This window comes from Poeciliopsis prolifica, unplaced genomic scaffold (assembly GCF_027474105.1).
Source record: "Poeciliopsis prolifica strain line A6 unplaced genomic scaffold, Auburn_PproV2 SCAFFOLD094, whole genome shotgun sequence".
NCBI lineage: Eukaryota > Metazoa > Chordata > Actinopteri > Cyprinodontiformes > Poeciliidae > Poeciliopsis > Poeciliopsis prolifica.
In genome coordinates this window covers 316,757-341,050 of record NW_026562469.1, presented here as the reverse complement: position 1 = coordinate 341,050, position 24,294 = coordinate 316,757, and the positions used below count along the sequence as shown (strand labels likewise).

The following is a 24,294-nucleotide window of genomic DNA, read 5'->3' as shown; positions in this document are numbered from 1 at the left end:
GGTGGAGCAGCAGGTGGAGCAGCAGGTGAAGCAGCAGGTGAAGCAGCAGGTGAAGCAGCAGGTGAAGCAGCAGGTGGAGCAGCAGGTGGAGCAGCAGGTGGAGCAGCAGGTGAAGCAGCAGGTGGAGCAGCAGGTGAAGCAGCAGGTGAAGCAGCAGGTGAAGCAGCAGGTGGAGCAGCAGGTGAAGCAGCAGGTGAAGCAGCAGGTGAAGCAGCAGGTGGAGCAGCAGGTGGAGCAGCAGGTGAAGCAGCAGGTGGAGCAGCAGGTGGAGCAGCAGGTGAAGCAGGTGGAGCAGCAGGTGGAGCAGCAGGTGGAGCAGCAGGTGAAGCAGCAGGTGGAGCAGCAGGTGAAGCAGCAGGTGGAGCAGCAGGTGAAGCAGCAGGTGAAGCAGCAGGTGAAGCAGCAGGTGGAGCAGCAGGTGGAGCAGCAGGTGGAGCAGCAGGTGGAGCAGCAGGTGGAGCAGCAGGTGAAGCAGCAGGTGGAGCAGCAGGTGAAGCAGCAGGTGGAGCAGCAGGTGAAGCAGCAGGTGGAGCAGCAGGTGAAGCAGCAGGTGAAGCAGCAGGTGGAGCAGCAGGTGAAGCAGGCTTCTCAGATAAAGTCGGGAATATTTCCTGCAGGCAGTCTGGATCTGGAAGCTTCGCCCTGACAGGTTGGTCTGACGTCAGCAGCCGCTCTGCATGACACTCTGGGTTTGTGCCATGAGAGGAGCTGAAGGAGGCGTTCAGGGGCTTCAGGACAACAAAGCGTTCAGAGAATGAAGGTCAGGAAGTTCAGATGGCGAAACATTTCACTGCTTAGGGACGAGGAAGACTGCTGATGAAGGAAATAAAGAAGTCTTTAAACTTCTGCTTGGTGACAGAAGCTAACTGAGGCTGCCATGAGACAAGTGGTCCAGGTTGGCAGGGTTTCCCCCAGTGCATCACAAGCCTGGCAGCCCGCCATGCTTTACTAGCCGTCCCACCAGGCCAAGTGTTGCTTGTTTTTGGTTTTAGGAAAAATAATAATGACATTTTTTCTTTATTTTGGATTGAAGGCATCTCTGTTGCTCTCAGCATTTCACTGGTGGAGAAAACTTATTCCTAAAAGACGAGTTTATAGTTGATCCACTTAAGCCAGCAGAGCGGACCAATCACACCGCTGGAGCGTCTGTTCGTTGCCTCACACCCTGCGGCTTGATCTCTGAAGTTTAAATCAGTGCAGATCGCCTCCTTTCACTCAGACTGGACACAGACTGACCTGAATGGATATTTACATCAATCCCCTGTGAGGAATTATGTTTCTTTCCAGAGTTTTTGATTAAGGTCGAAGTTTAAACCCGCTGTGTTAGCTCTGGTTGTGCAGGAATAACTTGTCTTTGCGCTTTCAGAGGAGCGGTGAGGATGATTTATCTTTGTGAACAAAACATTCTCATGTCGCTGCCCAGCAGGTGGCGCTGTCTGCTCTGTAAAGTTCATGTCTGTGTTCCCGGTTGGTCTTAGCGTTAGCGGTTAGCGAACCAGCGCTAACCTCATCCTGCAGGTTCAGGCGGTGAGGAGCTTTCAGTTCTCCTGCTGGTCACTTCACTGCTTTTATATTGTTTTGGTCTGATCAGCATCTGTCGCCATAGTGACAGCACTGTCTGGAAGCTGCAGAGGATCTGTCTCCATGGTAACCCCCCCCTCACGGTGAAAACCAATCAAATTGGCTGAATCCGCTCAGTCTGATTCCAGATCCGGTTTTATTAAAACTTTGCTGCAGACGTGTCGCCGTGGTGATGGAAAATAACCATGGCAACAAGAGCCACAGCGGCGGTTTGAGATTCTGGTACCGACCCGACTGTGTCTGCTGCTGCTGACGGTTCAACTCACAAAAACTGGACTCCGGGTCAAGAACTCATTCAGGATACAGAACCCATCAGGTACAACCTTGTTGATCTGTTGCCAGGGTTCTGGTACCGTCTGGGTCCAGGGTTCTGGTACCGTCTGGGTCCAGGGTTCTGGTACCGTCTGGCTCCAGGGTTCTGGTAGCGTCTGGGTCCAGGGTTCTGACTGCAGTGTGTTACAAATATTGTTGGTAAAGAAATGAGATACCTGGAAGAGGAGGAGTTCTCGGATCAGTTCCTGTCTGGGAAAAAGCTTCCGGCTGATGGTTTCCTGATGAATCCAGTTAATAACTAACCAAACGTTCCCAAACGTTCCCTCTGTGTCCCTGCAGCGTCTACGGCTGTCCGCTGGCAAAGAAGAGGAGGACTCTGGACAAACAGACCCCGGAACCGGCGGCAAAGAGGAGGCCCATCATCGCTCCCTGCCTGGGAGAGGAGGAGGAGGAGGAAGAGCAGGGCGCTGGAGCCTTCAGCAGCTATGAAACCATGGAGGTAGGACAGGAGAGGAAGGAGCAGGGAGAGGAAGACGAGGAGGAAGAGTTCTCCGAGGACAACGAGGAGCATGGAGAGGAGGAAGAGGAAGGGATTGCATTGGAGAGTTTGGACACAAGAGGAAGAGGAGAGCAAGCAGAGGAAGAGGAGGAAGAGGGGATGAACGAGGACGAAGATGATGGTGACGACGAGGAAGAGCCTGAGGATGAGGCAGAGGAAGAAGAGGATGAGGAAGAGGAGCCGAGTCTGCTTCAGGGTGAGTTCTGATCCGTGTATCTCTTTAATGATTGAAAGGTAAGGTTCTGGACCAGTGACGGTTCTGCTGTGAACCCGAACGGGACGAGCCTACTGCTAAAGAACCCGGCTGCTAAAGAACCCGACTGCTAAAGAACCCGACTGCTAAAGAACCCGACTGCTAAAGAACCCGACTGCTAAAGAACCCGACTGCTAAGAACCCGGCTGCTAAAGAACCCGGCTGCTAAAGAACCCGGCTACAGCAGAGGCGCCTCTGGTGCCTTCACACATTCAGATGCCTGAATGTGTGAAGGGTTAGGGTAGAACATGCCTTCACATGTTCTACCTTCACATGTTCTACCTTCACATGTTCTACCTTCACATGTTCTACCTTCACATGTTCTACCTTCACATGTTCTACCTTCACATGTTCTGCCTTCACATGTTCTGCCTTCACAGGTTCTGCCTTCACATGTTCTGCCTTCACATGTTCTACCTTCACATGTTCTGCCTTCACATGTTCTACCTTCACATGTTCTGCCTTCACATGTTCTACCTTCACATGTTCTACCTTCACATGTTCTACCTTCACATGTTCTGCCTTCACATGTTCTGCCTTCACATGTTCTGCCTTCACATGTTCTACCTTCACATGTTCTGCCTTCACATGTTCTACCTTCACAGGTTCTGCCTTCACATGTTCTGCCTTCACATGTTCTACCTTCACATGTTCTGCCTTCACATGTTCTACCTTCACATGTTCTACCTTCACATGTTCTGCCTTCACATGTTCTGCCTTCACATGTTCTACCTTCACATGTTCTGCCTTCACATGTTCTGCCTTCACATGTTCTACCTTCACATGTTCTGCCTTCACATGTTCTGCCTTCACATGTTGTCCTTCACATGTTCTGCCTTCACATGTTCTGCCTTCACATGTTCTGCCTTCACCTGTTCTACCTTCACATGTTCTGCCTTCACATGTTCTGCCTTCACATGTTCTGCCTTCACATGTTCTACCTTCACATGTTCTGCCTTCACATGTTCTGCCTTCACATGTTCTACCTTCACATGTTCTGCCTTCACATGTTCTACCTTCACATGTTCTGCCTTCACATGTTCTACCTTCACATGTTCTACCTTCACATGTTCTGCCTTCACATGTTCTGCCTTCACATGTTCTACCTTCACATGTTCTACCTTCACATGTTCTACCTTCACATGTTCTACCTTCACATGTTCTGCCTTCACATGTTCTGCCTTCACATGTTCTGCCTTCACATGTTCTGCCTTCACATGTTCTGCCTTCACATGTTCTGCCTTCACATGTTTTACCTTCACATGTTCTACCTTCACATGTTCTGCCTTCACATGTTCTGCCTTCACATGTTCTGCCTTCACATGTTCTACCTTCACATGTTCTGCCTTCACATGTTTCTACCTTCACATGTTCTGCCTTCACATGTTCTGCCTTCACATGTTCTACCTTCACATGTTCTGCCTTCACATGTTCTGCCTTCACATGTTCTACCTTCACATGTTCTGCCTTCACATGTTCTGCCTTCACATGTTCTACCTTCACATATTCTGCCTTCACATGTTCTGCCTTCACATGTTCTACCTTCACATGTTCTGCCTTCACATGTTCTACCTTCACATGTTCTACCTTCACATGTTCTGCCTTCACATGTTCTGCCTTCACATGTTCTGCCTTCACATGTTCTACCTTCACATGTTCTGCCTTCACATGTTCTACCTTCACATGTTCTGCCTTCACATGTTCTGCCTTCACATGTTCTACCTTCACATGTTCTACCGTCACATGTTCTACCTTCACATGTTCTGCCTTCACATGTTCTACCTTCACATGTTCTACCTTCACATGTTCTGCCTTCACATGTTCCGCCTTCACATGTTCTGCCTTCACATGTTCCGCCTTCACATGTTCCGCCTTCACATGTTCCGCCTTCACATGTTCTGCCTTCACATGTTCTGCCTTCACATGTTCTACCTTCACATGTTCTACCTTCACATGTTCTGCCTTCACATGTTCTGCCTTCACATGTTCTACCTTCACATGTTCTGCCTTCACATGTTCTGCCTTCACATGTTCTACCTTCACATGTTCTGCCTTCACATGTTCTACCTTCACATGTTCTACCTTCACATGTTCTACCTTCACATTCTGCCTTCACATGTTCTGCCTTCACATGTTCTACCTTCACATGTTCTGCCTTCACATGTTCTACCTTCACATGTTCTACCTTCACATGTTCTACCTTCACATGTTCTGCCTTCACATGTTCTGCCTTCACATGTTCTGCCTTCACATGTTCTGTTCTGTAGTGTGCTGTAGTCTCATGCCGATCAGCAGAAAGTTCTGAGTTTCTACATTTTCTTTGGCTCAATCTGCATTGTTGTCTGCAGACGGTGCTTTCCTTCTCTTGTTGTATTGAGACTGAAATGTTTTCCTGTCCTGCAGAGAACCAGTACAAACCCAGCGGACAATCAAAGTTCCACAAGGACAACAATAACAACAGCTGCGCCATCGGAAACGCCCCCAGAGAAGAGTACGAGAACTACGACGAGCTTGTGGCCAAGTCGCTGCTAAACCTCGGTAAGATCGCAGAAGACGCCGCCTACCAGGCCATGACTGAGTCCGAGATGAACAGCAACTCGTCCAACAGCGCCGGGGAGGAAGACGATGACGACGGCAGCGAGCCAGACGACAGGCAGGGCGACCTGAGCGTGGACCTGGACAGCGATGTGGTCAGAGAGACTGTGGACTCTCTGAAGCTCCTGGCTCAGGGTCACGGCGCCATGCTGCCTGAAGACGGATACCCAGAGAGTGCTGTGGTGAATGATGGCCGGGGGCCGGGGTCAGAGGTCAAACGGAGGGAGATGTGGAGGACGTATGTCTCAGCAGTCTGGAGTGTCTGAGGAACCAGTGCTTTGATCTGGCCCGAAAACTGAGCGAGACGTCACCGTCGGACCGACCCCTCCTGCACACTAACTACGTTCAACAAGCAGTGGACCAGCAAGTGCTGCAACACCTGAACAGGTAAGACCAGGTCATGTACAGGAAACAAAACAAATGATCAGATTTACATCACATAATATCAACCTGTAGCCAAAACTTGCAACCAAAGACCAGAAATAAGCTTCCTCTGGAGAGCGGCTCGGTTCAGCCTGAGACTCCAGGTGAGGAGGAGAACCGCTGCTTCTTACCTGTGAAAGGAGTTCAGGTGGTTCAGGTGGTTCAGGTGGTTGGTCTGACTGCCTCTCTTTGGAGGTTTTACTAAGACCAAGAACTTGCTGGATGGAATATATGTCCTGTTGGTGGTTGGAAAGCCAGTCACAGTTGGGCCTTCTCTACCTGAACAAGCCCTGATGGGTTCAGGTGTTCCACCAAACAGCATTCAGCCACAGGAAGCTCCTCCCCTCCAGTCTCTGCTCAGGACTCAGATCATTGCTTCTTTGTCTAAGGAACCTGATCGAGACCTGCTGAAACCTGTCTGTGCTTCTCTCCCAGGTACGACAGCTATCCAACCGGAGTTCAGGAAGACGCCAGGCCACTGGAGCGGAGCTACTCTGAGATGTTGAACCTGATGAAGCTGGAGGAGCAACTGAGTCCAGCATCCAGAGGCTACAGCTGCAGCCAGGAGGGCGACGAGGACACCACCTCCATAGCCTCCGACCGCTCCGACGACACGTTCGACATGGCCAAGGGAAACCTGTCGCTGCTGGAGAAGGCCATCGCCCTGGAGTCTGAGAGGGCAAAGGTGATGAGGGATCGGATGGTGACTGAGCACGCCATGCCCCGCCGGGACCAGCACAGCTCCAGGCTTAGCATCGCTGCTGAGGAACGCAAGTCCAGGATGCACCCGGACGGGCTGAAGAGGGCGTACTACCCTAAAGGTAGAGACACCTGTACTGACTGATGCAAGGACGGTTCTGATCCAAACTATGGAGAGCTGTGTTTGGGTTCCGATCCACTCATTGATCACAGCTTCAGAGTTACTGCTGCTGATCTTCAACAAACATTGACTGAGCACAGTGGCCATCTTATTTACCTGGTTCCTTCAGTAGGTGGAACCAGGTAGAGCTCACCTGTCAACCAGGTGAGGTTCTCACCTGTCTGCTGGGAAACCTTTGACCAGATTACCTGCTCTAACAGTTGATGAAAACGCTGTTCCCACATGGCAGCAGGTTAACGCTCCCTGCGACACAGAAATGATTCCTGGATGGTTTGAAGAACGTAATCATTCAGAGGCGTCGACCCGGCGCCATCCCGTCTAACAGAACCAGAACCCAAACTAGAGCTGCCGGCCGTTTGAATATCTGGTACCGGCCGCTGCACGGCTGCTCCACATGGAAACCGAGCTTCACTGGACCTTTCTGCTTTTGATTGTTTCCAGATTCTTCCAGAGGAGAGAAGAAGGAGAGCAAGTGTCCGACGCCGGGCTGCGACGGCACGGGTCATGTGACGGGTCTGTACCCGCACCACCGCAGCCTGTCCGGTTGTCCTCACAAAGACCGGGTCCCGCCTGAAAGTAGGTGCTGCTGCTTTTTATCCGCCTGACGTGTTTCTGTGGGAATGTTGGGTGTTTCCTCGGAGTCAGAAATCTTCTGATTGATGGAACCAAACGGATCTGCTGGTGAAAGTCCCTGGATGCTCCAGCTGGAGGCCTTTATTCCCAGGAAAAACTGAGCAGAGCTCATGGTTAGGACCCGGTTCTCCAGGTGGTTCTGAGGGATCACATTCACAAATTCTGTTCAGATTTTAATCGGACCTTCCTAATCTGAACTAAAGTCCAATTAGCTCACCAGAACAACCAGCAGTAGAAAGATGCTGCTGTTGCTCCTTACGCAGCCAATCAGATGATTTCTGCTCTGCCAATCACAACCATGTATGCGAGCGCACGTTGTGGCCCAGCAGCTTTGTTCGGAACGGCTCAGAACCCTGAGGAGTTCCGAGCCGTCGGATGATTCTATGCAGGTCCAAAGGTGTTGGCATGTTGGTGGTCCATCGTCTGGCTTCTGCATGAACCATGAGTGCTTGTTGTGTTTTCGGGCTGTTAGGAAACAGGAGAAGGTTTCAAATCAGGAATCTGATCCAGAGCAGCTAGCAGGAAACCTTCTGCAGTCTGGAAGCACAGGTGGGCGTTTGAAAAGCCAGCTAGCAGCAATAATCTGGATTATTTACCCAATCAGGGGTTCAGGATTCAGTCATCACCCTGTTTTTCACTCATTTCAAACTAAATGTTCAGTTTCTGAGTTAAATATTTATTTGTAAACTTAAGATTTATTTAGCTTTCGTCAACCAACTAAAAATTCATCTCCAATGTGAATATTAAGTTTCAAGATAAATAATTAGTTTGTAGCTAGCTAAATATTTAGCATGGTGCTAAATATTTAGCTTTAGTTTTAAGCTAACTGAACAGTTAGCTTGCTCGGCATTACATATTTAGCACGATGACTGAAACCTGAACCCCTGATTTGGACTAAATAATCCAGATTATTACTGCTAACTTTTGGCTTTGAGGATTCGGGCTGCCGTGTGTAACTTTGCCGGCGGCGGCCCGGATAGAAGAGGAAGACGTTGAGGAACCATCATCTGTTCCTGCTGCTCATGGCTGGTTGATGTTTCATCGATCAGAAAATATCAGCATGAATCAGGAGCAAATCTGAAATGTCAGATGGACATTAAATCTGGATTAAATCTGGATTAATGTGTCGTGTTATGCTGACTTCCCATCATCAGCTAATCTGCCCCTGCATGACGAACATGGAACCGTCTGAACCAACTTTCTACTGTGAGTTCCAGAACATTTTCACCAGATTCTCTTTGGTTTCCCAGCGCTGCATTTGCTCAGCAATCTGCTGGTTCCGGTTCTGCTGGTTCTGGATTAACTCACTGCTAACTGCCTCACCTGTCCAGTTCAGCAGAACATTCCTAATTCCTCCGATCCATTGGGAATATTCCAGATCCAGATTCCTTAACGGACCTGGTAGCTTCATGCCGATCTTCCTTTTTGGAAAGCTCTCAGGTTCTGGACTCTCAGATCTGGAGCATTGGACCGGGTCAGACGTCTGATGTCCCACTCTAGAAAACCCCAGATATCTGCTTCCAGATTTCCATGCTTAGAAACAGGAACGTTCAGAGACACTCCCACTGATTCCCGACTAAATCTGGAAACTTTTCAGATTCTGCTGGTCTGAAAAGCTTCCAGACCAGAACCAGAATATTTAGAGTATGGTTCTGGACCACATGTAGGGCAGGACCAGAAATCGATTTTGTTGTTTTTGAATATTGAATTTTAGGAAAATCTGGATTCTTTCACACCTTGGGTTTCCATAGTTACGAGTGATGTCAGTGCGCTCAGGGCGGCCATCTTGTTTGATGAGCATTTTCACAGATTCTGTTTATGTGGATTTGAATCAAGACAAGATTGAAATGAAAGGAATCTTTTGATCATATTTTCTGTTATTTGGAATTTATTTCAAGAAAAGAAAACAAGTAAAATGAAAAATAGCTGTAAATTAAGTTACAGCCAAAAGATTCTGGATTTTCTGGATCACCTTCTGTCTTCCTGAACAGTAGTCAGTCAGATTATTCCGGATGAAGTGGTTCAGGATCGGATTGTTCCAGATTATATGGTTCAGAATCAGATTATTCCAGATTATATGGTTCAGAATCAGATTATTCCGGATTATATGGTTCAGCATCAGATGATAGCAGATTATATGATTCAGGATCTGATTATTCCGGATGAAGTGGTTCAGGATCAGATTATTCCGGATTATATGGTTCAGCATCAGATGATAGCAGATTATATGGTTCAGGATCAGATTATTCCGGATTATATGGTTCAGCATCAGATGATAGCAGATTATATGGTTCAGGATCAGATTATTCCGGATTATATGGTTCAGGATCAAATTATTCTGGATGAAGTGATTCAGAATCAGATTATTCCGGATTATATGGTTCAGAATCAGATTATTCCGGATTATATGGTTCAGAATCAGATTATTCCGGATTATATGGTTCAGAATCAGATTATTCCGGATTATATGATTCAGAATCAGATTATTCCGGATTATATGGTTCAGAATCAGATTATTCCGGATTATATGATTCAGAATCAGATTATTCCGGATTATATGGTTCAGAATCAGATTATTCCGGATTATATGGTTCAGAATCAGATTATTCCGGATTATATGGTTCAGAATCAGATTATTCCAGATTATATGGTTCAGAATCAGGACAGATATCTACTGATGGTCAGTAAATATCTCCCAGTGTGACTCATGGTGTTTGTGGTCGTGGCTCCTGGTCAGCCATCTTGGTGTGATCTGAGCATGCCCGGCGGTCCGTACTGAGTCTCTTGTCTGCTCCTAACCCTCGCTGTTTCTCTCACCTCTCCTGTCTGTTCAAGTCCTTGCCATGTATGAAAATGTGTTAAAGTGTCCAACTCCTGGCTGCTCTGGACGGGGGCATGTCAATAGCAACAGGAACTCCCACCGCAGGTGAGTCCGCCTCACCTGTCTGATGATGCATCACTAACTGCCGGCTTCTGTTCGTCATGTTGGCTTGGTGGGATTATCTAATCCCTTTATTCCAGGATGTTGGAAGTTTAAACTGTTCATCCACAGAGAGCGAACCAACCTGACCAGGAGGAGTCCAGTTAGACCAGCAGAACCACTTCCTGTCTGCAGCATCCAGCTTCCTGTCCCTCATTCTAACCTCCGTCTGTCCCTCCATCAGTCTGTCCGGCTGTCCCATCGCTGCCGCAGAGAAGATGGCCAAGGTCCACGAGAAAACCTTCACTGCCGACGCCGGCGCCAAGACCAATCAGACGTCAGACAGAGTCCTCAGGTACCGCCCCCTTTCTGGGAGGGGGATCTACGATTCGGCCTGTCACAATGATCAATTAATCACATAGTTAATCATGGTTTATTGTTTTTCTACTGAAAACCAGATGATAAACTCTTCGTTCAGCAGCTTTAGTGTTTTTATGAAGGATCATTTTCTTCATAATTCATTTTATTTGTTTTCTTATTTTTACTTTGGATATTTAAAACGTCGTCCATTCCAGAGTTTAAAGTTTAGTGATCTTTGAAAATAACCTGTTGAATTATTATTACCATTATATTATATCAACAATTTTATCGTTTATCGGTTGACAGGCCAATCTTTGCTCTCCATTTTCCTGGCAGGATCAGCAACGCTTCGTGTTTTCTTGTCGTTTCAGGCCGATGTGTTTCGTCAAGCAGCTGGAGATTCCTCAGTACGGCTTCAAGAACAACGTTCCCACCAGCACGCCGCGCTCCAACCTCACCAAGGAGCTGGAGAAATACTCCAAGACCAGCTACGACTACGCCGGCTACGATGGCCAGCAGGCGGGCTACGGCAAGAGAGGCCCCGCCTCCAAGGCCCTGCAGGGGCGCGACCTCTCTCCAAAAGGATACGATGGTGAGGACCGCTTCCTGTTTGAACAGATGTCACTTCTTGTTAATAATAATAGTAATCTTTATTGACATGATAGAAATCATGCAATAAAGTTACTTGGATTATAATAAAATTGGGTGATAAACAGTACCAGAGAGTATTTAATGCCCTTATGGCTACCAGCTATAAACTGTTCTTCAATCTGTTAGCAGAGTTTCCCCAGTAAAGCTGCTGACCCGGCGGGGGGTCCGCCGTGTTTTAGCATTAAAGACGTTAATTGGACAGGAAAAGTAAAAATATTACTGGCTGATTATGTTCCAGGAAAACATCTCCAGTGAAACAATATTTAAACCCACAGCTAGTCTTAAAAACAACAAATCAAAACTACAGTTAAAATGAATATCAATTATTTGCACTTGTGTTGAATCCACATTAAGTCGGCGGCTCCTTGGGGCCCCAGGGCTTCAGGGGCCATCAATGATTATACTGTGACACAGAAACAGAAATGTAACATGTTGATTGAGATGATCAATGCTGCTGAATTTGATTGAATGGTTTCAACATCAATTCAAATATTGTTTAACATTTATGTGTAATATTATAAGGAGTTGGCAAGTTTACTTTGTAAGAGTTCAAAGAACAATATTCATAGTTAGATTGTTTTCTTACCATAGCAACAGTCTGACGCTGAGAGTTTAATCTTTGACGTTGAGCCGTTTGTTGACAAATACAAATTAATAAACTGTAATTAGAACTGATAGTTTTCAGGTTGGCCAGTTAATCTACTTTAATCTCCCAGATTAAATCCAACAGAAGCTGCTAGAGGTTCTGATGTTTTAGCAGCAAGAGGGGCCCAACAGTCAGGTTCTGCCCCAACAGTCAGGTTCTGCCCCAACAGTCAGGTTCTGCCCCAACAGTCAGGTTCTGCCCCAACAGTCAGGTTCTGCCCCAACAGTCAGGTTCTGCCCCAACAGTCAGGTTCTGCCCCAACAGTCAGGTTCTGCCCAACAGTCAGGTTCTGCCCCAACAGTCAGGTTCTGCCCCAACAGTCAGGTTCTGCCCCACAGTCAGGTTCTGCCCCAGTCAGGTTCTGCCCCAACAGTCAGGTTCTGCCCCAACAGTCAGGTTCTGCCCCACAGTCAGGTTCTGCCCCAACAGTCAGGTTCTGCCCCAACAGTCAGGTTCTGCCCCACAGTCAGGTTCTGCCCCACAGTCAGGTTCTGCCCCAGTCAGGTTCTGCCCCAACAGTCAGGTTCTGCCCCAGTCAGGTTCTGCCCCAACAGTCAGGTTCTGCCCCAACAGTCAGGTTCTGCCCCACAGTCAGGTTCTGCCCCAACAGTCAGGTTCTGCCCCACAGTCAGGTTCTGCCCCAACAGTCAGGTTCTGCCCCAACAGTCAGGTTCTGCCCCAACAGTCAGGTTCTGCCCCAACAGTCAGGTTCTGCCCCACAGTCAGGTTCTGCCCCAACAGTCAGGTTCTGCCCCAGTCAGGTTCTGCCCCAACAGTCAGGTTCTGCCCCAACAGTCAGGTTCTGCCCCAACAGTCAGGTTCTGCCCCAACAGTCAGGTTCTGCCCCAACAGTCAGGTTCTGCCCAACAGTCAGGTTCTGCCCCAACAGTCAGGTTCTGCCCCAACAGTCAGGTTCTGCCACAGTCAGGTTCTGCCCCAACAGTCAGGTTCTGCCCCACAGTCAGGTTCTGCCCCAACAGTCAGGTTCTGCCCCAGTCAGGTTCTGCCCCAACAGTCAGGTTCTGCCCCACAGTCAGGTTCTGCCCCAACAGTCAGGTTCTGCCCCAGTCAGGTTCTGCCCCAACAGTCAGGTTCTGCCCCAACAGTCAGGTTCTGCCCCAACAGTCAGGTTCTGCCCCAACAGTCAGGTTCTGCCCCACAGTCAGGTTCTGCCCCAACAGTCAGGTTCTGCCCCAGTCAGGTTCTGCCCCAGTCAGGTTCTGCCCCAACAGTCAGGTTCTGCCCCAACAGTCAGGTTCTGCCCCAGTCAGGTTCTGCCCCAACAGTCAGGTTCTGCCCCAACAGTCAGGTTCTGCCCCACAGTCAGGTTCTGCCCCAACAGTCAGGTTCTGCCCCACAGTCAGGTTCTGCCCCAACAGTCAGGTTCTGCCCCAGTCAGGTTCTGCCCCAACAGTCAGGTTCTGCCCCAACAGTCAGGTTCTGCCCCAACAGTCAGGTTCTGCCCCACAGTCAGGTTCTGCCCCAACAGTCAGGTTCTGCCCCAGTCAGGTTCTGCCCCAGTCAGGTTCTGCCCCAACAGTCAGGTTCTGCCCCAGTCAGGTTCTGCCCCAACAGTCAGGTTCTGCCCCAACAGTCAGGTTCTGCCCCAGTCAGGTTCTGCCCAACAGTCAGGTTCTGCCCCAACAGTCAGGTTCTGCCCCAACAGTCAGGTTCTGCCCCACAGTCAGGTTCTGCCCCACAGTCAGGTTCTGCCCAACAGTCAGGTTCTGCCCCAGTCAGGTTCTGCCCCACAGTCAGGTTCTGCCCCACAGTCAGGTTCTGCCCAACAGTCAGGTTCTGCCCCAACAGTCAGGTTCTGCCCCAGTCAGGTTCTGCCCCACAGTCAGGTTCTGCCCCAACAGTCAGGTTCTGCCCAACAGTCAGGTTCTGCCCCAACAGTCAGGTTCTGCCCCAGTCAGGTTCTGCCCCACAGTCAGGTTCTGCCCCAACAGTCAGGTTCTGCCCCAACAGTCAGGTTCTGCCCCACAGTCAGGTTCTGCCAACAGTCAGGTTCTGCCCCACAGTCAGGTTCTGCCCCAACAGTCAGGTTCTGCCCCAACAGTCAGGTTCTGCCCCAACAGTCAGGTTCTGCCCCAACAGTCAGGTTCTGCCCCACAGTCAGGTTCTGCCCCAACAGTCAGGTTCTGCCCCAACAGTCAGGTTCTGCCCCAACAGTCAGGTTCTGCCCCAACAGTCAGGTTCTGCCCCACAGTCAGGTTCTGCCCCAACAGTCAGGTTCTGCCCCAACAGTCAGGTTCTGCCCCAACAGTCAGGTTCTGCCCCAACAGTCAGGTTCTGCCCCAACAGTCAGGTTCTGCCCCAACAGTCAGGTTCTGCCCCAGTCAGGTTCTGCCCCAGTCAGGTTCTGCCCCAACAGTCAGGTTCTGCCCCAACAGTCAGGTTCTGCCCCAACAGTCAGGTTCTGCCCCAGTCAGGTTCTGCCCCAACAGTCAGGTTCTGCCCAACAGTCAGGTTCTGCCCCAACAGTCAGGTTCTGCCCCAACAGTCAGGTTCTGCCCCAGTCAGGTTCTGCCCCAACAGTCAGGTTCTGCCCCAACAGTCAGGTTCTGCCCCGGGCCTCATGCAGCATTGGACCGGCCCTGCAGGATGAGTTCAACCTGCTGCACTGCAGATGAGCAACAAACAGATTTAATTCAATGCTGCTAATGTGGCTTTAGCAGCTCTAACATTTCTGTGTGTCGAGTTTTAATAGAGTCACAGAAACTGTTCTGGTTGCCTGAGTTTATGGGACAGTGGACAAAGCATTTGATATAGTTTGATGCTTCGAAACCAGAAAAATAAAACTCAAAACAATATAAAAGCAGTGAAGTGACCAGCAGGAGAACTGAAAGCTCCTCACCGCCTGAACCTGCATGATGAGGTTAGCGCTGGTTCGCTAACCGCTAACGCTAAGACCAACCGGGAACACAGACATGAACTTTACAGAGCAGACAGCGCCACCTGCTGGGCAGCGACATGAGAATGTTTTGTTCACAAAGATAAATCATCCTCACCGCTCCTCTGAAAGCGCAAAGACAAGTTATTCCTGCGGTTCTGCAGCGCAGTGATTGGTCTGCTCTCACGGCTTTAAATGCATAAACTACACATTTGTCTTCTATAAACAACTTTTAAGAATAAATCTGCTCTGCCAGCGAAAAGCTCAGAGTAACAGAGACGCTTGCAATCCGGCAACAAAATCAAATGAAGCGATTTTAATTATTTTTTTCAATTATTATTTTTCTAAAAATAAAAACAAGCATCACTTGGCCTGGTGGGGCTAGTAAAGCATGGCGGGCTGCCAGGCTTGTAATCCACTGGGGGAAACCCTGTGTTTGTCTTTTCTTTAATGCTCCAGTATCTGCAGCCGGATGGCAGCAGTTGGAACAAACTGACGGGTGTGAGGAGCCTTTTAAAATGTTCCTGCAGCAGCTGTGCAGATCTTCTAGAGAAGGCAGAGAGCAGCCCATGGTCGTCTGGACGGTTTACGATTCTCTGGAGAGTCTTCCTCTATGCTGCTGTGCAGCTGGGGAACCACGCACAGAGACTATAGCAGGTGATCCTGTCATAGAGCATGGATAGGAGGGTACCAGCAGTTTTTGAAAAATATTGTTCCTCCTGAGAACTCTGGGGAAACAGAGTCTCTGCTGGGCTTTCATTGCTGGTCCTGCATTGTTTACATCCCCGACCAGGTTATTCATGAGCTGAAACTCCCAGGAAGCAGAAGTGAGACACTTTCTCCTCCGGCTCTAGAGGTTGAATATCTCATTTAATTCTCCTAAAATCACAATGATCTCCTTGGTCTTGGCCGAGTTTAGGATCCGGTTGTTTTCTGTGCACCATGCCTGGTCCCTGGAGGGAGACGACCCCTGACCCCTGAGATGAGAGCCAATACAGTTGTGTCGTCTGCTTGTTTAAGGAGGATAGTACTTCATAATGAAATGCTGCTCAACACACATCTCAGGTCCTGTCATAGCTAACGGAGGGAGGTGGGCGCCCCTCTGGCCGGGCGCCATCAGTCAGATGGTTTGAGCCACCGCCTCGCTCTGCTGCACCGTGATGTCAGCAGCAGCACAGCCTCATAAGAAAGACAAAAAAATAAAAGCTACATTTGAAAAAAATTATCTGAAAAAAATCCATCCATCTATTTTCTGGTCACTCTTCTGCCTAACGGGGTCGGGAGTTGCTGGTTCCTCTCCAGCTGCGTTCCGGGCGAGAGGCGGGTCACCTGGACGGGTCGCCAGTCTGTCGCAGTGAAAAAAAATCATTTAAAAAAAATTTGCACAATAAAATCTGAAAATTATTTTTGAAAAAACTAAATCTGAAAAAATAGCAACTGCATGAATGTAGGTTCAGCATTGTAAGTTTTTCCCACAATGCATTTCTGATGAAGTGTTTAAGTTTCTAAATATTGTTCTTTTCAAATTAACATTTTTGAAACATGTTTTTGTGATAACGTTTGGAAATCCATAACAGAGTGACAATAGGAAACAGGTCAGAAGCGCTGACCGGGTTTCTGGTCTGGTGGATCCATTGCAGTGGATCCAATCCATTGGATCCAGTCCGGTGGATCTGGTCTGGTAGATCAAGTGCAGTGGATCCGGTCCATTGGATCCAGTCTGGTGGATCCGGTCCAGCGGATCCAGTGCAGCGGATCCAGTGCAGTGGATCTGGTCCAGTGGATCCAGTGCAGTGGATCCAGTCCAGTGGATCCAGTGCAGCGGATCCAGTCCAGTGGATCCAGTGCAGTGGATCCGGGCTGGAGAGCTCCGCCTCCCGCTCCCAGCTCTGTCATATGTCTGTTCTCCCCTCTCTGGCGTTGCAGCGAAGCGGTACTGCAAGACGTCGAGCCCGGCCAGCAGCACCACCAGCTACGCCCCCAGCAGCAGCAGCAGCTTGAGCGGCGGCGGCGGCGGCGGCGGGGGCAGCAGCGCCAGCAGCACCTGCAGCAAGAGCAGCTTTGACTACACCCACGACATGGAGGCCGCCCACATGGCCGCCACCGCCATCCTCAACTTGTCCACCCGCTGCCGGGAGTTGCCCAACGCCCTGGGCGCGAAGCCCCATGAGCTGCTGGCCCAGGTGAGGCCATGGCTGCTGCGGCGCCATCTACCTGTCTTATGTTGTTTGAGCTTTGGGGTATTTTGTTCCTGCTGGATGACCATAAGGAGCGGCTCTGGTTTAGAAGGCTGTGGCTTTAACGAGTTTCATGATTCTTTCCCTCAGAGCCCGGGGCCGGAGGACGTCGGCCCGACGGAGCCGTCCGGTGCGCCCGGCGGGCCGGACGGCGGCGCCGCGGTGCTGACCCCACTGCAGCCCATGTCGCCACAACGCCAGGCTCTGCTCAGCAGCCGCTGCTTCCAGCTGGACGCCGACTGCTGGGAGCTGCCGGTGGATTTCACCAAGCGGCCCGGAGACGAGCCGGACCTCAGAGAGGTACGCCGCCTCAGACTGCCCCCTGAGGGCAGACATGGTACTGCACCATCGGGTCTGTAGGAACAAACTCCTCCATGTTCAGAGTTCACAGGAATGACCTTTAGGTTCTCATGGGGGCTGTGTCTAAGCTTGCAGCTAATTTAGTTTCCAGTCAGAGGAAAAACATCATATTATCACTTTAGTTCATTCATAAATGTTACAATTTCAAACTAATATATCAACTATGTATTATCAAGCTAAGCTCAGAGGTAAATATTTAGATAATATATTAATTTCACATGCCAATAAGCGCTAGTAGACTACCAAAATAAAGGCTGGGTTTGTTTTTAACGTACCAATTTAACTCCAAACTAATCATTCAGCTCAGAGCAAAGCGTTTATTTTACAAGTTAGATATTTAATCCGTAAACTTAACATATAGCTAGCTCAGAGCTAAATGTTTAGCTTGCTAACTAAATATTAGCTCAGAGCTAAATGTTTAGCTTGCTAACTAAATATTAGCTCAGAGCTAAATGTTTAGCTTGCTAACTAAATATTAGCTCAGAGCTAAATGTTTAGCTTGCTAACTAAATATTAGCTCAGAGCTAAATGTTTAGCTTGCTAACTAAATATTAGCTCAGAGCTAAATGTTTAGCTTGCTAACTAAATATTAGCTCAGAGCTAAATGTTTAGCTTGCTAACTAAATATTAGCTCAGAGCTAAATGTTTAGCTTGCTAACTAAATATTAGCTCAGAGCTAAATGTTTAGCTTGCTAACTAAATATTAGCTCAGAACTAAATGTTTAGCTTGCTAACTAAATATTAGCTCAGAGCTAAATGTTTAGCTTGCTAACTAAATATTAGCTCAGAGCTAAATGTTTAGCTTGCTAACTAAATATTAGCTCAGAGCTAAATGTTTAGCTTGCTAACTAAATATTAGCTCAGAGCTAAATGTTTAGCTTGCTAACTAAATATTAGCTCAGAACTAAATGTTTAGCTTGCTAACTAAATATTAGCTCAGAGCTAAATGTTTAGCTTGCTAACTAAATATTAGCTCAGAGCTAAATGTTTAGCTTGCTAACTAAATATTAGCTCAGAGCTAAATGTTTAGCTTGCTAACTAAATATTAGCTCAGAACTAAATGTTTAGCTTGCTAACTAAATATTAGCTCAGAGCTAAATGTTTAGCTTGCTAACTAAATATTAGCTCAGAGCTAAATGTTTAGCTTGCTAACTAAATATTAGCTCAGAACTAAATGTTTAGCTTGCTAACTAAATATTTTGTTTTCTAAAAAAAGTTTAGTTTGAAACTGTGATATTTGTGAATGAAAAGCGATGTTCTGGTTTTGTCTGTTGCCCTGCAGCAGAGGGACGATCTGGACCCGTTCCAGGAGCTGCTGGACGAGCCGCGGTACCCGGCCGAGGTGACGCCATCCAGCCCCAAGCACCACAAGTTCCCGCCCTGCAAGGAGGGCAAGAAGGAGCTAATGAGGTAAGGCTTCAGTGTCTCCGCTAGGCTCCATGTTAGATACTGACTATAGGTACTGCTCTACCAACCCACTGATAACCCGACCCGGTTAGCAGCAGCTAGCTATGGGCCAGGCTGATCCATAGCAACAGAACCTGAACACTGGTTGGATCTTACTGGTGTTTTTCCACTGGATCTTGTGGAGTAGATCCTGCTGGTCCAGCTATTAGTCCAGGTTGTGTTCAGTGACTCTGATCTTCTTCTTCTGCAGTCTGACCAGCTGCCAGATCGCCGATAAGAACATTCGTGGTTTGATGTCATCCAACTCACAGGAACTGAAGTGAGTCTTAAAGTCAAACTGATAAGCTCTGCTGTAGTTCTTCTGGCTGACTGTTGGTGGCGCTGTTTGCTAATCAGGTGTCCCACGCCGGGCTGTGACGGATCGGGACACATCACGGGGAATTATGCGTCCCACAGGAGGTACAGAGAACAGCACACGAATCAGCGTTTGCTCTGCAGGTTTTTCACTCCGGCCGTTTCCTCTTCCTGTCCTCCAGTCTGTCCGGCTGTCCTCGCGCCAAGAAGAGCGGCGTGAAAATCCTCCACAGCAAAGAGGAGAAGGACGAGCAGGAGCCCATCAAGTAAGTGTCTAGTGTCGGAGTGTTCGCTGTAGAGTTGGCCTCCAGCCTGCAGGGGGCAGCTTTTTCCAGCTAAAAGTCGGAATGCTGCTTCCTGCGGCGGTTTGCTGCTCCTCCCAGGTGTCCAGTCCCCGGCTGCGACGGACAGGGTCACGTGACGGGGAAGTACGCCTCCCACCGCAGCGCGTCAGGCTGCCCCCTGGCGGCCAAGAGGCAGAAGGACAGCTACATGAACGGCTCGCAGTTCGTCTGGAAGGCTGGGAAGACGGACGGGATGACGTGTCCGACGCCAGGCTGCGACGGCTCCGGACACGTCAGCGGCAGCTTCCTGACCCACCGCAGGTGAGTTAGGAATAAACACGCCTCCTGTCCTCCAGCTGCTCCGTCTGATCCAGATGTTTTCAGCATCTGTTTGTATCCCAGTCTCTCCGGTTGTCCCCGCACCTCCTCGGCCATGAAGAAGGCCCGGATGAGCAGCGCGGACATGCTGACAATCAAACAAAGAGCGAGCAAAGGTGAAACGAGAACCACTGAGCGGCTCGACCCGGAGCCGAGCCAGAATCCCTAATCTGGGTGGAACTTTGTGTTTCAGGAATAGAAAACGATGAAGAAATTAAACAGCTGGATGAAGAAATCAAAGATCTCAATGAGTCCAACAATCAAGTGGAGTCGGATATGATCAAACTGAGGACTCAGGTGAGGAACGTCTCACCTGCTGAGCGTCAGAAACACGCGAGACAAGCAGCAGTGAAACAGTGAATCTGTGTCGAAGCCTCTCGTTGAAACGACGTTTCAGCTGCAACTGACTGGATCAAAGTTGATTCAACCATCAACTGAATGTGGATCTACATGAACATTGATGTTGATTTCATATTGAATCAATGTTGATCCATGCTTGCTCTCAGTTCTACATCGTAACATATTTGACTCCTGGTGACAGTCAGAACATGAAGAGCAGCATCCATGAGGTCCAGCCCGGTTCCGTACCAACCAGGAAACGACCCGAGTCGGGCCGACCCGGCTCCGACCCGGCTCCGACCCGGCTCCGACCCGGCTCCGACTCGGGTCGTTTCCCTGCAGTCGGTCGGCTCTGGGCCAAAGCAGCAGCTGAAACACGGATCAGAGGGAGGAAGGCAGAAAGACCATAAACATCGAAACGTTCTGAAAGACGTGGAGATGTGAAATAGTGTCCTGGAAGAATCCCAGAGCGTTCGGCTCCCATGTTCACTCAGTCATATTAATAAGGACCTGCTCATGAATATTCATTCAGGTTTATCTCATGTTAGTCGACATACACAATCACATTCACCCGTCAAGCTGCAGCAGGAAACAATGCAGCTATTTATCATTAAACAGCTCAAATAAAAGTAATGTTGCCAAACTTGCCACAAAAGTTCTCTGAGTGGAATTACATTCAGAAACAGGTTGCACCGGGCCAGCAGGGACAGACCGCCCACTGCTGCTTTTATAGCATGTAATGACGACACACAGTATTAGTAGATGCTAACGCCAAGCGCTATAAAACATGGTATATAGTAGATGCTACTGCTAATCACTACATAACATGGTATATAGAAGATGCTAACGCTAAGTGCTATATAACATGGTATATATTAGATGACAACTGCTATGCTAACAGGGAACCCTGGGATGTAATAACTAAGCATCAAATTGTACCAGATCATAAATAAAAGTTATTTTAGCGTCTAATGAAGCGACTTGTTTCCTGTGGTCAGATCACCACCATGGAGACCAGCCTGAAGTCCATGGAGGAGGAGAACCGGGCCATGGAGCAGCATAACGACTCGCTGCTGCATGAACTGGCCAACCTGAGCCAGTCGCTCATCAACAGCCTGGCCAACATCCAGCTGCCACACATGGTGAGGAACTGAACCCGGACGGACCCAGACCTGACCGGAACCGGTCTTGACCTGGACCGGATCCAGACTGGAACCTTACTGGACATGGACTGGGTCATGCTAGTGGCGTTAGCAGGAGCAGGCGCTATCACCACTAGCAGATGCTAACGCCACTAGCAGGAGCTGACAGGAAATCAGAACAAACTGGAACGGATGATTAATATGATTTTGATTCTTCTTCCAGTCTTTGAAGCAATCCGTTTTAATAATATATCAGATAAAATGTTCTGATTGGTTCTGATGATCTGGACCTGAAGGTTCTGATATTAGCAGAACACATCTGTCCCCATTTTAGCAGTAATGGTGATATTTTCCATTCCACTATCAGAGCGGCCATATTGGGTTCTGAATCCGGCCAGCACCTACTGGGAAAATTAAACTCAGAATAAATCAAAACTATTTTCTATTTTTAAACTGCAAACAGGAAGCAGTTTTAAACAAGATTTTCAAAATAAAATGTAGAAATCCTATTTTCTGTTTCTGTAGAGACCAGAGCGGATTCACCAGTTCTGTTCATTCTTCCTAACCCAGACGGTTCTGATCCATTTAAATCTCCTCCAGCTTCAAATCTGTCCTAGTTCCTCCAGAACCTTGTTTGGGTTTTAGTTCTGGATGCAACTGGAAGCTTCACTTCCTGTCACGTCTCCCCATTCTGTCCATGAACTTCCTGTTTGGCCTCCATGACCCATCCTGAGTTCTGCATGCTCCCGGTCGGTTCTGGTTCTGCTGGTAGATGTGCAGGAATCCGGACCGAAACACTGATCCGGGTTTTTCCTGCCAGTGTTCCCGCTCTTCCCGTTGCGTCCGCCTGCGCTGACTGCTGGATTTGTTCTGCTCCACAGGAACCGATGAACGAACAGAACTTTGACTCGTACGTCAGCACTCTGACTGACATGTACACCCACCAGGACCGGTACCAGAGCCGGAGAACAAGGCGCTGCTGGAGAACATCCGCCAGGCCGTCCAGGGGATCCAGGTCTGACCGGAGCGGGAAGCCGGTTCCGGAGGATCCGGGCCCGGGTCCGCTCCTGTTTCTGTCCTCATCAGTGTCTGGTTCTGTCCTCTTGGTTGGTGTTGCTTTGGACTCAGACGTGTCTCGGTCCGACCCGGTCCGATGTGGCGTCCCGCTCATGGCTGCTCATCGTTCTTGACCAGTACAGCCCAGTACTGGGCTGTACTGGTCAGACTGGGAGCCTGACCTCTGGCATCGGACTCTGACGTTCCGTAAATCCTTCTGAACTTCTGCTGCAGTTCCCCATCACCCCATCGGGCCTCCACCTTTCAGGCTTTTATTTTGAAATGCAAACGGCTGCAGGAAATGTAGGAGACAATCCGCCACCTGAGTGGACAGTGGAGACCAGTGGAGACCAGTGGAGACCAGTGGAGACCAGTGGAGACCAGTGGGAGGAACTGAGTGGGAATATGCAATTTCTTCTGAATCACGGAGCAACGAGCTGAAAGCTGTTTTTACTGACGATCGATGTTTGTATCAATCTTTTCCTACATGGTGTTTTAGCCTCTGTTCCATGTTTAGATGTTTTATTCTGAGCTTCTCTGGATCTACAGGGTCAAAAGTCCTCCAGAACCGGTCCGATGGAGGCTTTGGGTCAGAACCGATGGGACATTTCCTCATCACACCTCATCATGCATGCACTTTATGGAAGCACGTTCCAGTATCGCCGCGCCACTGGTCCAGTTCATCCCTGAAAGGAAAACTCCACCTCTTGCCTCCGTATATGGTCGGCTTCCAGGTGAACCCTGACCTCCAGGGTCGCTGGCCGAGGTTCTGCTGCTCAGCCCGGCCGGGTCCAGGAGGAACCGATGGCTCCACCTGACGGGAGCCGATTGAAACGTCACAAACTGACAGCAGCAACTTCAGATTGTTTAGTTCCTACAGAAAAGGAACAGGATTCAGTTTCAGTCACATTTCCACCACATTCAGAAATGTCCAATAAAAATATTTAGCTGGAAATTTGCATGCTAGCTAAATGTTTAGCTTCAAGCTACATATTTAGCTCGCTAACTAAATACCTCATTGACTTTGAAGCTAAATATTTAGCTAACAGCTAAATGTGGCAAAATGTTTGGTTTGAAACTGTGATGTTTATAAATACATTAATAACTCGGTGAAAATATAACTTTGAAAGATAAAAATATCTTTGTCTTCTACCACAGACTAAGTAATCCAAATTATTGCTGTTCATTTCGGCCGCCATGTTCACGGCTTTTGGAAAAAGATCTCAGCTCTTCTAGATAATCTGGTCGGTTTCATGAGAAAAACAATAATCCATGATTGGGATTTCTTGGATGCGTTTCCAGGATTAAACATTTCCAGCAGAAGGAACCTCGGCTGGGATTATTATTCCCGGTCAGCCTGGAGCCGGATCCGTCGGATACAGGAGGAGTTTTCCTGAAGGAAACGGATCTGCGGCTTCCTGCTTTGGTTTTCCTGCAGAACGGAGGAGTTAAAGCACAATTTAAAGATGTGAAGAGCCTGAATGAAGAACCTCACCTGAAATGATCTTTTTATATCTTTGATTTCTTTCTTCATGTCAGACTTCCAGAAGCTTTTTTCCTACCAGACAGCATGACTCCCTGCTGACACCTTCAAGGTCAGCAGGTTCCATTTCTGTTGAATTGTGGAGTTTGTACAGTTTTTATCATGTTGGTGTTGCCATCTGTTGCTCTGAATAAATCCTGTGTTGCAACACCTGTAAAGAGCCTTTGTTGACCTTCCTGAACAGCTGCAGGTTTTCCTTCCACATGACTTTACTGAAGGTGATTGAAGGTTTAATGTGTTTGTACCACATGAGGAAGCTTCTGCTCTGGGATCTGAATCATCACAGGTTTGTCCTCAGAAGGTCCAAAGTTGGTCATTTCATTAGGTACGCCTTGCTGGTACCGGGTCGGACCCGTTTACCCCCAGAACCCACTTTGTTTTTACTCAACGTAGATGGAAGGTGTCTGAAACGTTCCTGAGACGTTTGGAGTCTGACAGCATCAGGCAGTTGGATCTTCATCACAATAACAGTCTTCAGTCAGAGGGGTTTTCAAAGTCACTGAGATACTGACCTCTATAGCAGA

General features: G+C 48.6%; 1 protein-coding gene across 1 annotated transcript in view; it reads left to right on the top strand.

The window, feature by feature from the left end:
* Nucleotides 1–22,294, top strand: part of myt1la (myelin transcription factor 1-like, a) — a 30,769-nt gene extending 8,475 nt beyond the window's left edge. The window contains 20 exon segments of the mRNA XM_055023037.1: nucleotides 2,194–2,609; nucleotides 5,070–5,465; nucleotides 5,468–5,648; nucleotides 6,120–6,505; nucleotides 7,006–7,140; nucleotides 10,033–10,123; nucleotides 10,362–10,472; nucleotides 10,849–11,069; nucleotides 16,597–16,853; nucleotides 16,998–17,207; nucleotides 18,550–18,677; nucleotides 18,925–18,993; nucleotides 19,071–19,133; nucleotides 19,211–19,294; nucleotides 19,412–19,633; nucleotides 19,715–19,806; nucleotides 19,884–19,987; nucleotides 21,028–21,171; nucleotides 22,053–22,128; nucleotides 22,131–22,294. Coding sequence (XP_054879012.1) covers nucleotides 2,194–2,609; nucleotides 5,070–5,465; nucleotides 5,468–5,648; nucleotides 6,120–6,505; nucleotides 7,006–7,140; nucleotides 10,033–10,123; nucleotides 10,362–10,472; nucleotides 10,849–11,069; nucleotides 16,597–16,853; nucleotides 16,998–17,207; nucleotides 18,550–18,677; nucleotides 18,925–18,993; nucleotides 19,071–19,133; nucleotides 19,211–19,294; nucleotides 19,412–19,633; nucleotides 19,715–19,806; nucleotides 19,884–19,987; nucleotides 21,028–21,171; nucleotides 22,053–22,128; nucleotides 22,131–22,192 — 3,448 coding nt within the window. The 3' untranslated portion in view covers nucleotides 22,193–22,294.
* Nucleotides 22,295–24,294: the final 2,000 nt, after the last annotated feature.